Consider the following 14,601-nt stretch of genomic DNA (forward strand, 5'->3'; position numbering starts at 1 on the left):
CAGATCTTCGAAGCAAAGAAACATCAAGGGATATTGTGGCACTGAACAACACTCTAGATCAAATGGTCTTAATTGATATATACAGAACCTTTCACCACAAGGAAGCAAAATATGCATTCTTTTTCAAATGCACATGGAACATTTTCAAAGATAGACCACATAGCAGGACATAAATCAAGGCTCAACAAGTTCAAGAAAATTGAAATTATATCAAGCATCTTCTCAGATCACAATGGCTTGAAACTGGAAATCAACCTCAAGAAAAAAACTCAAAAACATTCAAACTCATGGGGAATGAATAACATGCTATTAAATAATGAATGGGTTAACAATGACATCAAGGAATGACGTCAAGGAAGAAATCAAAGTCTCTGGAAAGAAATGATAACACACAATAGCCCAAAACCTATGGACAAGCGAAAGCAGTCCTGAGAGGAAAGTTCAGAAGAATCTCATAAAAAATCTAACCTGACAGCTACAAGGACTAGAGGAACAACAACAAAGCCCAGAGCAGTAGAAGGAAGTTAATCATCAAGATCAGAGCAGAATTAAATGACATAGAGACTAAACAAACAATTCAAAAGATCAATGAAACCAGGAACTGATTCTTTGAAAAGATAAACAAAATCGACAAGCCTGTAATCAGGCTCATCAAGAAAAAGAGCGAGGACCCAAATAAAAAAAATCAGAAAAGAAAGAGAAGTCACAACCAATACCACAGAAATACAAAGGATTGTAAGAAATTACTACAAACAGCTATGCGGCAAGAAATTTGACAACCTAGATGGAATGGACAAATTTCTGGAAACATACAATTTCCCAAAACTGAATCAAGCAGCAGCAGAAAGTCTGAACAGACTGATAACAACTAGTGATATTGAAGCAGTAATCAAAAAACTCCTGGCATAAAAAAGCCCTGGACCGGATGGCTTCACAGGTGAATTTTACAAATCATTTAGGGAAGAACTAACTTGTATCTTTCTCAAACTATTCCAAAAAATCCAAAAAGAGAGAAGACTCCCAAACTCTTTCTATGAAGCCAGTATCAACCTATTTCCCAAACCAGGTCAAGACACAACAAAGAAAGAAAACTACAGGGCGATATCGCTGATGAACATAGATGCTAAAATCCTCAGCAAAATATTGGCAAACTAGATCCAGCAACACATCAAAGAGGTCATACACCACGATCAAGTGGGATTTATCCCAGGGATGCCAGGGTAGTTTAATGTTCACAAATCAATAAATGTAATACACCACATAAACAAAACAAAAGAAAACAATCACATGATCTTATCAACAGATGCTGAAAAAGCACTTGATAAAGTACAACACTCATTTATGATGAAAACACTCAACAAAATGGGGACAGAGGGAGCATACCTCAACATAATAAAGGCCATATATGAGAAAGCCAACATGATACTCAATGGGCAAAAACTGAAAGCATTCCCCCTAAGATCAGGAACAAGACAAGGATGTCCACTCTCTCCACTCCTATTCAACATAGTCTTGGAAGTTCTAGCCACAGCAAACAGACAAGAAAAAGAAATAAAAGGCATCCAAATTAGAAAAGAGAAAGTAAAGCTGTCATTATTTGCAGATGACATGATAGTGTACACAGAAAACCCTGTGGATTCCAGGAAAAAGAACTACTTGACATAGTAAGTGAATTTGGCAAAATAGCAGTTACAAAGTCAATACAGTATTCCCTCACTTATTGCAGGTATTATGTTCTAGACCCACCCACACACCCCATGAAATAAGAACCTTACATTTATTCTACACTCTTAAACCAATGTAACTAACAACATACGTAACAGTACCGCAAAATCCTTCAATATAGCGAAAAATCCGTGATAAATAATTAAATATAATATTTTTTTAAATCCCATGATAAAGCAAGGGACTACTGTATTGCGAAATCGAAGGCATTTCTGTATACCAACAATAAAATATCAGAGATGGAAGCTAGAAAAAACCCATTTACAGTAGCAACAAGAACATATAGTACCTAGGAATAAACTTAACCAAAGAAATAAAAGACCTGTACTCGGAAAACTACATAAAACTGAAGAAAGAAATTAAGGAAGATACAAATAAATGGAAGCATATACCATGTTCATGGTTAGGAAGAATCAACATCATTAAAATGTCCATACTACCCAAAGCAATTTATAGATTCAATGCAATTCCTATTAAAATACCAGCAACACATTTCACAGACCTAGAACAAATACTTAAAGAATTTATATGGAACCAAAAATGACCCCAAATAGCCACAGCAATCTTGAGGAAGAAGAACACAGGAGGAGGAATCACAATACCTAATATCAAACTATACAAGGCCAGTGTAACCAAAACAGCCTGGTACTGGTATAAGAAGAGACCTATAGGTCAGTAGAACAGAATAAGGAGCTCAGAAATAAACCCAGGTCTCTATGGTCAGTATTTGATAAAGGGGGCAGGAGCATAAAATGGAGTTAAAAGAGCCTCTTCAACAAATGGTGCTGGGAGAAATGGTCAGAGACATGGAAAAAAAATGAAATTAGTCCACCAACTTACACACGATACATAAGAATCAACTCAAGATGGATCAAAAACTTAAATGTAAGCCATGACACCATAGAAGTCCTAGAGGAAAACATAGGCAGGAAAATTTCCGATATCCCACGTAGCAGTATTTTTACCGATATATCTCCTAAGGCAAGAGAAATAAAGGAAATAAATAAATGGGACTACATAAAGAGTTTCTGCTCAGCAAAAGAAAACATCAGCAAGATAAAAAGGCAACCAGCCATGTGGGAAAACATATTTGCCAATGATAGCTCAGACATGGGTTTGATCTCCAAAATATATAAAGAACTTATCTGACTCAACATCAATAAGAGAGACAGTCCAATTAAAAATTAGGCAAAGTAACTGAACAGACACTTCTCCAAGGAGGACACACAGAGGGCCCATAGACATATGAAAGAATTCTAAATATCACATCATTAGATGCAAATAAAAACCACAGTGGGATACCATCTCACATCTGTCAGAATGGCCATCATTAACAAATCAACAAACATCAAGTGCTGGTGAGGATGTGGAGAAAAGGGAACCCTTGTGTAATGTTGGTGGGAATGAGACTGGTGGAGCCACTGTGGAAAACAGTATGGAATTTCCTCAAAAAACTAAAAATAGAACTGCCTTTTGATCCTGCAATTCCATTGCTGGGATTATACCCAAGAAATCCTGAAACACCAATTCAGAAGACACTATGCACCCCTGTCTTCATAGCAGCGCTATTTACAGTAACCAAGTGCTGGAAACAGCCTAAGTGCCCATCAGTAGGAGGGGATCAAAAAACTATGGTTCATTTACATGATGGGATACTATGCAGCAGAAAGAAGGGGTTCCTACCTTTTGCGACAACATGAGTGGAACTGGAGAGTATTATGTTTAGTGAAATAAGCCAGGCAGCGAAATAAAAATACCATGTGATCTCACCTAATACAGGAATCTAATGAACAAAATAAACAAACGTGCAAAATAGAACCACAGACGTAAACAAGGAACAGACTCCCAGTGACCAGAGGGCTTGTGGGTGGGGGTAATTGGGGGAGGGGGGGAAGGAGAAAGGTCTAGTCGCAGAACTCATGTAAATGACCCATGGACATGGACAACAAGGTGGAGATTGACTGTGGGAGAGAGGGAAGGTCTGTGGGGGTAGGGGAGAGCAATGGGGGGACAGATGGGACAATAATAGAACAACAGAAACTTTGGGGGGGGAATTTTAAAAGCAATTCATTAAATTTTTGTGTAGCCATTTTAATATTGAAGATGGAAGGAAATATGCAATATTTTCAGCATAGTATGCCTTATTATTTCAAGAAAGGTAAAAATGCAACTGAAAAGACGCAGACAGACTTGTACAGTGTATGGGGAAGGTGCTGTGCCTGACCAAGTGTGTTAAAAGCAGTTTGTGAAGTTTCCTGCTGGAGATTTCTCACTTTGCAATGTTCCACAGTCCAGTAGACCAATTGAATTTGATAGTGATCAAATCATGACTTTAATTGATAACCATCAATGTTATACCACGTGGGAGATAGCCAACAAGCTCATAATATCCAAGTCAGTAAAGCTACCAGTGAAATTGAAAAATGTGTCTTATTTTACAGACAAAACTAAATGGACTTTTTGACCAACCTCATTCATAACGTTTAACTAGTTTACCTCTTGGTCATCAGAGTGCTTATTATTATTTTGCATTCCTGCTAGTAGCATGACAGTATTCTTGTTCCATATAAATAGTTGTCAACATTGGGAGGCTTTTATTTTCGTTAATGTGTATATATCAGTGATTTTCACCTAATGTACCGCAAGAATTTTTATAACATGCAGTGCCTGATTATTTCGTCAGGGCACTGACCTCTTTTCCTTAAAATGTCAGATTTAAAAATGATAACAGGCAACACAATAATAGCTGTCTGGTGTGAATTGATCAAAATTATACCTGTGTTTTTGTTGTTGTTGGATCAGCAAAAAATGTATTTTTGGTGTGCTGCAGAATTTTAGTAATTAGTTTATTTGTGCCATGATATTGAAAGGTTGAAAATTGCTGTTAGAGATGGTTGAGCCTTTTCATTTGCTTATGAGCCATTCAGATTTCATTTTGTGTGAATTGTGAGTTGCCTGTTTAGTCCTTGCCCAGTTTTCTGTTGGATTGTTTTTGATCTTTCCAATTCCTAAGCATTACTTACTTTGGATATTACTCCTCTTTTATACACATGATTAACATCTTTTGTTTTGGTCTGTAGCATCTTTTAATCTTGCCTAGGATGTTTTTTGTAATCATGTAAGGGAAAGATTGTAATTTTAAGTCATATATATTAATCATTGCTTTTAGCCCCATTTTTATTTTAAACTATTGTGAAAGCGCAATGTGATATCCAATTAGAAAACATAATGGAAGATAATATCTCAATTATAATGGTAACAAAGAATATATAGGGAGAAAGTTTTAATTTTTTTTTATTGATTTTAGAGAGAGAGAGGAACATTGATTTGTTGTTTCACTTATTTACGCATTCAGTCATTGATTCTTGTATGTGCCCTGATGGGGGATCAAATCCTCAACCTTCGCATGTTAGGCATTGCTGTAACAAACTGAGCTAACTTGCCAAGGCAGAAAATTTTAAAGAATTGAGCAGGACTTACTTGAAGTAAACTATAAATCTATTCAGAGGTGCATATGAAAATTTAATAAATGTTCCTGGGTATGACTTTCTCTACTAGATGTTAAAACATTTTTCTAATACTTTGATTAAAACAATGTAGTATGGCACCAGAATGGGGGGTGTGTTGGGGGGGTACAATGGAACAGTATACAGTCCAGGTTCAAAAAAAGTGTTGTGGACTTTAATATATCATAAAGGTGGCTTTTCTTGGGACAAAATTACTAGCCATTTGGAAAATACAAGGCCAAATAAGTTTCAGATAAGTCAAAGTTTTAAATTATGAAAATATAACTAAAGAAGGACATAGATGAATATAATGATGTTAAAGTGGGAAAGGGCCTCAAAACTCAGAAACTTGTGACCACATAATTCTAATTTTAAGTAAAAAATCACAAAAAAAGTAAATCATGAACAAAGTTTAAATATAATGTATAGACTTAAGAAAAACTAGGAATACATAATCCAAAAACTTAGTGATCGTCAACATTAAGAAAGGAGAACTCACATACAGGAAAATTGGTAGAATATGTGTTTTGTAATACTAAAAGTAAATATGAACTATAATCTAATAATCTGAGATTAATGATTAAAGAGCCCAATAAAAGAGGCTTTGTGGTAAAGTATGACTAATAAAATAGTGAAATAATAAAGAATTGTGGGAGATGGAGAAAAATCATATGACTTAGTCATTATTATTAGATTAAGATTTTTCGCTTAAATACCCTTCAGTGTATTTCAGCTTTTTTTTTCTTATGCTAGTCACTTGGCTTTTATTCAATGCACATAGATTAATATCCTACTCACACTCTTAACAATCTAAGAGTAATATAACACACACACAGCAATCAATGTAGAATAAGGAACCCAAGTCCCAGAGTCTCAGTCTGCTCATCTGGGAGACAGCACGGTGGGCAAGGGAGTTGTCGGTGCCTTACAAGGAAGGATCTCCGGAGCCAGGTGTTCAGCTTTGTTTTTAATAGCAAACAACCCATATGCCTGCCCTCCAGAAGGAGATGGGTTAACTAAATTGTGGCATATACTTTCAATGAATATCAAAGGCTGCCATAAATGACAATGTAGTGGCGTGGAAAAATACTATTAGGTAAGAAGAGTGGGTTCTAAACAGCAAGTATTTATGTAAAATTGTAAATACATATATATGTAGAAGGATGTTTCCAAAAATCTTGAAGTTTATTTAATCCCTCTTTGTTGGATTTAGGTGAATTTTCTTACAGTGAGCATTTATAATTTCTACCAAAATAATAAAGTTATTAATCATTTATAATCTAACACATATCATCACTTTATTTTCTACATGATTTATTTTGTTTATATCTTCAAAATTGGGTTCTTGCTGTATAGTATTATGTCATTTTTATTCTGTGTAAGATTAAGTGGTGAGCATTTTCCATTGCGTGGTTCTGTTTTTTGTTTGTTTTATAAACTGCTTGAGACATACAGGAGAAGTATATGGAAAATATTAAAATGATAACCAGCATGTCCACTATGAAGTTTAATAATTTCTAACATTTTTCATTTCTTAAAATGTAAGTCCCTAAGTACTCTGCCAGTCTCACTCTGAGACCCTCCCTTCATTTATGCATTTTTTCATCATGAAAAATACTTAAGAAGATTTTTTAATATGAATCTAACATTTAATGCAGTAAAGGAATAACTGTGTACAGATCCTTTTAGGTCATTGCAAATAATACCCTTTGATTTTTCTTCTCTGCAGCACTAGGCCTGTCTGATCCAATATTGGGTAGAAACAAAAGAATTAGAATACAAGGGACCCAAATCTTAATACCTTCTATATCGTTCTTTTTGACTTTAAAATTCTATCATGTGTAACTATCATGTATAGGGATGATAGTATATCAAAAACGGATATGTTGCTCTTTCTTTTCAGGTTATTTAATAAAAGCATTACTTTATTGAAATTAAAGACTGAATCCTGGTGAATGACACCAAAATTAAACATCTCTAAAATGAAAATGGATAGTTTTTACGATAATTTTTAAGAATGTTAATAGAGCCCTGACTGGTGTGGTTCAGTGGGTTGGGCAGGTCGCTCATTCAATTCCCAGTCAGGGCACATGCCTGAGTTGCAGTCCAGGTCCCTGGTTGGGGGCGTGTGAGAGGCAACTGCACATTGTTGTTTCTCTTCCTCTTTCTCCCTTCCCCTCTCTCTAAAAATAAACAAATAAATTTTTTGAAAAAAGAATTGTTGATAGAACGTGGAAACAATTTGCATGGCATAGTACTATATCTTATTGAGTCGATACATGGTTTTTTTTTAATATGTTTTATTGATTATGCTGTTACAGTTGTTCCAATTTCTTTTCCCTGTATTTTTTTAAAAAGGACATTAAAGGACTCGGCAAAAAGAGAAAGATTTATCCTGAAGATAAACCTTTATCATCTGAGTCCTTATCAGAAACAGATTATATTGAGGAGGTAAGTATATGATCAAATCTATTTTCTTCACTTTAAAATGTTTAGTTATTTGATTTAATAAATATTAATTGAACAAGAGCTACTTCATAAGTATTTGGTTTACTTATCTAGTATGATGTAATATGAAGAAGAAAAAGAAGTTCTTTTTCAGCAGTTTTGTATTTTTCATAAGATAATTATATTACTATTATTTTGGTAATTAGCCATATTCTTACATACCTTTGCAGTCTGAGATATCTATATTATTTTTACCCTTCTAATATTTTCTTTTTATTATATGATCATTTTGACTACATGAAAGATGCTGTATGATGTATAGTGTATTGAAACCCAGCATTTCCTTATTTTTGTTTGGAACAACTGCTATTTAGGGAGTAGGGGGGTGAAGAGGTTGGCATGATCTCAGTTTTTCTGTCTAGAAAATGAAGGATAAGCATGAGAACATCTATACAGTCCTTTTCAGCTCTGGTATCTCTGTCTTAGATTTTGTACTCTCTTGGAATTAGTTTTAGATCTGTAAGTTATCATTTTTAAAGTATTTCTTGGAAGTGGTTTTCTTGTTTTTAAAATAGGGCCTGTTGCTCTCATTTTGTAGTATTTTGTAATATCCCCTAAAAAGAAATTTGTAGCTTTTATATAAATACATATTTATATATATATAATTATACATTTTTATATTATTAGCCCTTAACAGAAATAGAAAAAATCAAAATAATCATAATTTTTATTAAATTATGTTCCAGTATATAAATTCTTGAGTATTTTAAAACCCTGTACAAACACTTTGTGTTCATAATATAGTAAATTTAACTAATGTATTATAAATAGGTATGAATATCATGTCAGGGCTGTCCTGGACATTGCATGGCAGCATCTTTTGTCTTGGCCTGGTTAAGTGTGAATGCCACACAGCTACTGCTCCAGTCATTGTTATGACAAGAAAAATAATAATTTCCTAAGTGCTCTCTAGATCACTTGTTTTAATATAAAATATGTTACATTTGTAGTCAACATTAAATACACGTGATCTTTCACAACTTTGAATTCAATCAGTTGGTTTATACTGAGTAGACTATATGTATAGCTATTATTTGTTGAACACCGCAGAGTAGAGAAATACCCACTTTATTCCAGGCACTTTCCCTGCCATGTTACAGATGATGAAACTGAGGGTAATACATAGCAGAGGTAGGATTCACAGCTTGGTTTGTTTGTTTCAGAGCTCATGTTTTTTATCCATTGTACCTAGCTGCTTTTCTTAGGTGCTGAAAGGGAATATAAGAGAAGCCCTTTAGAGATGTAAAATATTAATTGCCCCTCTTTAAATTTTTTTTTAAATTTAATTCTCATTGTGATGTAACAGAGGTTTAAGGTAAACAAGGCAGTTAAAGTGTTTCTGGGTTGTCAGAATGTTCTTACATAGAAATTTTAAAGATGGAAAGTATATTAGGGAATGAAAAAGAAGTTCCATAAATACAAGCTACATAATTGTCTTCTTCACAAAAACTTAAACTTTTTAGGTACGAGCAAAAAAGAAGAAAAGCAGTGAAGACAGAGAAAAAGCAACAGCAAGTATCACTTACATTTTTATATGACAACAGTATAGCTGTTTTTATTTAATATAAAATGAGTCATGGGTCACGAAAGCATGATTGCATTTACTAGGACCAAATAAATATCTATTATGCTGTTTGACAGCTTCACTTAATTGGTTGGAGAAAATTTAATTGGCTCAGGAAAAAAGAAGAATACCCTGGCAGCAAACATATTCTCTTTCCATTTTTAGCATTTTACTGTTAGAAATGTAAGCTCAAACTTTCATTTGATTTTCTTAAGGTGTAATACGAAATGCGATTATTAATGTACGGTGATTCCCTCTTATCTTCAACAGTAGTTACTTCCAGATCAGCCAGACTTGGTCATAATAGAAAAACCCTCTCTAACCACAAGCTGCAATGAATAATAAGCCATAATGTAACAACATAAATTCTTTTGATCATTTCTAAAGCCAGCTCTATGAAGATTGAGAAGTAGAAAAGGAGAAAGAAGAAAGAAGAGCAAAAGGAAAATGGAAGTGGTATTTAAATGAGAAACAGACCAACCTAGAGAAAGTGAATACAGATTATCAAAAAGTAATGTGGACCATAACAGCAAAGTAACTTAGGAGCACTCATTATATATGTAGACTTTGGCCTTTAAAGGCATTTTCTTAGGGAGAGGAAAAATTAAAATGCAAACCATGTCATTTGTAGATTTCAGGGTAATTCCCATAATTTCCTTGGCTCTTAAAATGAAGGTCCTTCTCTAATAAGAAGGTTCACTTGGTAAAGTATGATTTGATTCAGAATTAACATTTTATATGCCTTGAAGTCCAAAGTGACATTTAAAAGATTTTTGAATGGAAAAAATAATTTGGGTGAAGATTGCTTGGGTCTTTGACTCAGATTAATTAATTAAGATATAAGATTAACTTATTTTGGATAATACTGATTTGTATTTTCATACTTCACTGTTTCATGCATTTAGTTAGCCTGTATTTATCAAGCTGTATGCAGGCACTGTTCCGGGTCTTGATAGAGCTGTTATAATAGAGGACAAGAAAAGAGGGTGGTATGTGAGAGAGTCACTTTAGGGAGGGAAAGCCTCTCTGAGGAAGTAAAACTGAAATCTTATTTACAAGAAAGAGTCAACCATGCGAAGATCAAAGGAAAAATATCTTAAGCAGAGAGAAAGGCAAAGGACCTGCGTGGGAATGAGATTGAGGACCTGAAAAGAAGTTAAGCTTGGCTTTTACCCAGTAGACAAAGAGAAGTAGTATATAGTGAGGTTGGGAAGTAAGCACAGAGCTCATATCCCATAACCAAAGGTTTGGGTTTTAATTGGAATGATATAGGATGCTGTTCTGAGGGTTTTGAGCAAAGAGGTGACCTGAATCAACTTTACTTTTTTAAAAATGCTGTGGCATAGGAGCTGAATGGATAGAGGTGAGGGGTGTGTTTGTTCTGCAGTGGTAATCATGGAGAGGGACTGGCATGATGAATTTGAGATGTGTTCTGGACTTAAGTGGTGGGGCTTACTTGGTGCTCTGGATGTGAAGAATAGAGTTAAAGCAAAGAATAGAGCCAAAGAAAGTTTAGATTCTTTGGCTAAAGTAAAATGACAAATTAGTGATGCTATTTACTAATAAGATGGGTAAGAGGACTTGGAGAGAAAAATTAAACATTTCTAGAGTAATTTTAGATATGCCTATTAGATAGCCAGGTGGAGATGTTAATGAGGCATTTGCAGTCTTGTGTTCAGAGTGATGGGCTGGATATAAAGATTTGGTATGTAAGTGGCATTGAAAGTATGTGACTAGGAGAGTATGTGCAAGAGAAGGGAAGGAGGCTCTGCAAAGTTGAGCAGAGGAAGAACCAGCAAAGGAAATGAAGAGCTCTTGGTGATAGAAGAAAAGCAGTGGAGTGAGGTTACCATGGAAGTCAAGAAGAAAAGGATTTTAAGGAGAAAATGGTCAACTGTCCTTTGATGAAAAAGTAATCTAGATCCAAAACATTTTTTAAAGCCCAGCCCTGGCTGGTGTGGCACAGTGGATTGAGCACTGGCCTGTAAACCAAAGGGTTGCGAGTTCAATTCCCAGTCAGGGCACATGCCTGGGTTGCAGGCCAGGTCCCCAGTTGGGGGCGTGTGAGAGACACGCATTTGATGCTTCTGTCCTTCTCTTTTTCTTTCCCTTCCACTCTCTTTAAAAATAAATAAATAAAGTCTTTGAAAAAAATAAAAACCCAAATACAAGATGGGCTTTTAATGAAAAGAATGCTGACAGTTAGTGTAGAGCCACAAAATGCAAGAGACCTTTGAGAGAGGAGGGAGAACTATAGAAAATTCTAATAAAAAAAGGAATGGATAGGAAACTTTTGCTTTTACTACCCTTAAATGTCTTTTTTCTTGCCTTTTATTTTCTTCTGAATATCAACAACTAGTATATCGTTTGATACCACGTTTCCAAGTACCTATTTCTAAGAGTTCTGTCTTCTCTTCTGTGTCTGAAACAGTCACGAGATTCAGAGATGAGCAAAATTCTAGCTCCCTTTATCCAGTGACAGACAATTGGACTACTTTTACTAGGCTTCAGTGGCATTTTTCTTTTAACAGTCAAATATTTGCCTTACTAAGCTAACTAAGACTTTCCAACTACACATCAATATTTTGTACCAGTTAGTTAACTTAATCAAGTGCTCCCAGTCTAAGCAGTCCATAATATTTGTGTTTCTGTTCGCTTGAATATAGCAGATTTAATATCTGTCCTCTGAAAACTATCACGTTGCAAAAGTCATTGTTTTGCTGTGGTATAGGGATTCCTCTGCAGTAACTACAATAATTTTACCTTTAGAAATTAAATAAATGAAATATAGCAATTGATACCATGATTCAGTTGAATTTATTTTCTACGCAGAATTTGTTAAAAGCTACATTAATGTGCTAATGACTTTTAAGAGCTTTTCCTTATCATTTTGAAGATTGGCAAGCACTATTCATCCTCATAATATGGATTATTGAGACTTTTCAAGAAATCTTTTGAGTAGCTTACTTGGTTGTGTGGATTGTTTGAAATTACTGTGCAGTAGCTCAGAAGTACTGTAGTAAACTGCTTGTTTTTAATTTGCATATTTCCATGTAGAGTGTCTAACACGAAACTATCTTTACAGGAAAAAACAAAAAAGAAAAAGAAACATAAGAAACACAGTAAGAAAAAGAAAAAGAAGGCTGCTAGTTCGAGTCCTGACTCACCATGACATGAAAAATCAGGATTCCCTTATCCAGTGCAATGTCTGAGGAGATCTCAACTGTGAAATAATGACATATTTACTAAAATGCATGAATATTGTCGTTTCTAGAATTATTCCTGGACTGATCAGTAGCCACTCAGATGCCACTGTGTGGAAGGGCTGTAATAGTTGCCTGCTGCCTGAACATCTGTCTTTTTCTCTTCCATAGCTTAATAACTTTGGGAGATAATATACTGCAGTCATACTAGTGGTTGTTATTTGGAAATAAAGTTAATATTTTTGACTAAACATATCTAACGATAAATCAACAGAAATGACCAGATGACTCTAGTTAACGTTCTTGAAGTAGGGATTGCATTGATATTTCAATATCCTTACTCTGTAGATAAATGTATTTTAATTTTCTCCCCTTGTATACTTTTATTATTTACCCGGGGAAGGAGCTTTCAGGGGTGGGGGTGGTTTGCTATTTTCTTTAGCAGAATAGTGTGCCTTTTGTCCTCATACATACTATTTTTGCGGACACAGTAGCCATGCTTCATTGGGAGGTCTGAGCTGGGTACGGCAGCCTTGCGCTTTACTGAGGTTAGTAACATCCTTGGGCTGCCATGTGCTGCTTTGAGTGAACCAGAGAAAGCCTTTTGCAGCACAAGAAAGCCTAGAAGCTCTGGAATTTACCTCCACTTTGATAATAATACTGAAGGATTTTTAGTATTAGAATGTGTTATAACATTTGAATTAATCTTGACTACACTTTGGCTTTGAAGAGGAGTCATTTCAAATAGACACTGGTACTTTTTGAACTTGATAGCTAAAGATTCTAAGATGCATGTTTTATACTGTTAAGTTTTAACCAGTGAGAAAAATTTTATGTAACCAGTGATAGTTATTTTTTGTATGAATTTTGTTTAGGCTGTAATGTTTAGCTTTTATTAACTTTTTATTCTTGCTATCTTAAATTCCTTACTGCATTTAATGGCAGCATTCTTGCCAAAATATTTAGCATGTGAGAAGCAGGTTTTGGGTTTGGTTTGGTTTAGTTTGTAACAGCTTCATATTGAAGCTGAGACTTACCATGTACAAGTTGAATGGCAAGCCTGTTATGCTGTGTCTTGTTACATAAAGCTCTTGCCAGAATCTTAGTAAATATAACATTTTACAAGTTTGTCTTTGTATATTCATAAAATTATGACAAGGTAAACTTAAGTGAGAATTACATTATTGCTCTGTCATTTTACTAAGATTTTGTGTCTCGTATCTCCTGCTGAATTGTTTACTAGTTATGTTAAAAGGGATTGATAAATCATTTTCACTTTACATTTTTATATAATCAGGTAACATAATATAATTTGATGTATAATTTTGCCTGTGTGATAATTATAGCATTATATGCACAAAACATTTTGGCATGACAAGAAGCTAAATAAATAGCTATTTTACTTAAAAATACCCGTGTTCTTATCAGCTCCCTTTGAGTCACAAGTGAAATTATAATGATTAAGAAACACTTCTAGGTGTTAAGTGGTAGAAAGATAAGACATGTCTTCAAGTTTTTAGCTGTAAAAATAACATTTCTTGATTCGTTTTCTTAAATTTTTTGTGTAAAGCTTCATACTCTTACCTAATAAAAGATACCTATATGCTCTTGAATATACAGCAAGTTTGAGGGACATTTTGTATCCAAAACGGAGTTTCTCAAAATTGTTCATGAAAATGCTGAAAGATAGTTTATCAGGTTATTTGTTAATCACTTTTGCTGTGAACATAAAAGTGTATCTTTGCAGACTGGTCCAGTATACGATGACTGTTTTCCACTAGAGGCAACTGCTTGTTTTATAGACTGGGGAAGTAAGTGATTTTGCAAAAAAAATTGTGCTCTTTCCAGATTGTTGACATTCTGAGAGATAACCTAACCTTTTTCATTATTTCTCTTATGGTAGCCTTTACTGGTGATGTTATGTGCAAGTCAGCATCTCTTACATCCTCCCTCTACCAAACCACCCCTTTCAACACAAGACATGTAATTTGGGTGATTATGCCAAGGTAATTGTAACAAATTGATGAGTATTTGGATTGTTTTTTTAAAAAATTGAATTTATACCAGTGCTACCTCTTTCTTGTTGTCTTGGATT

General features: G+C 34.5%; 1 protein-coding gene across 2 annotated transcripts in view; it reads left to right on the forward strand.

The window, feature by feature from the left end:
- The window catches only part of FAM133B (family with sequence similarity 133 member B), a 42,298-nt gene extending 27,716 nt beyond the window's left edge, over nt 1-14,582 (forward strand). Inside the window, exons 9-11 of one of the 2 annotated variants that reach the window (XM_090287234.1) lie at nt 7,590-7,682; nt 9,203-9,250; nt 12,389-14,582. In XM_090287234.1, the coding sequence (XP_090143360.1) occupies nt 7,590-7,682; nt 9,203-9,250; nt 12,389-12,475 (228 nt within the window). In that variant the 3' untranslated portion in view covers nt 12,476-14,582. Of the gene's footprint in view, nt 1-7,589; nt 7,683-9,202; nt 9,255-12,388 lie in introns of both variants that reach the window. The other variant, XM_090287235.1, reaches the window with a different exon arrangement.
- Nucleotides 14,583-14,601: the final 19 nt, after the last annotated feature.

The sequence above is a fragment of the Furipterus horrens genome, unplaced genomic scaffold (assembly GCF_987537825.1).
Source record: "Furipterus horrens unplaced genomic scaffold, mFurHor1.1.pri manual_scaffold_9, whole genome shotgun sequence".
In the NCBI taxonomy this organism is placed as follows: Eukaryota; Metazoa; Chordata; class Mammalia; order Chiroptera; family Furipteridae; genus Furipterus; species Furipterus horrens.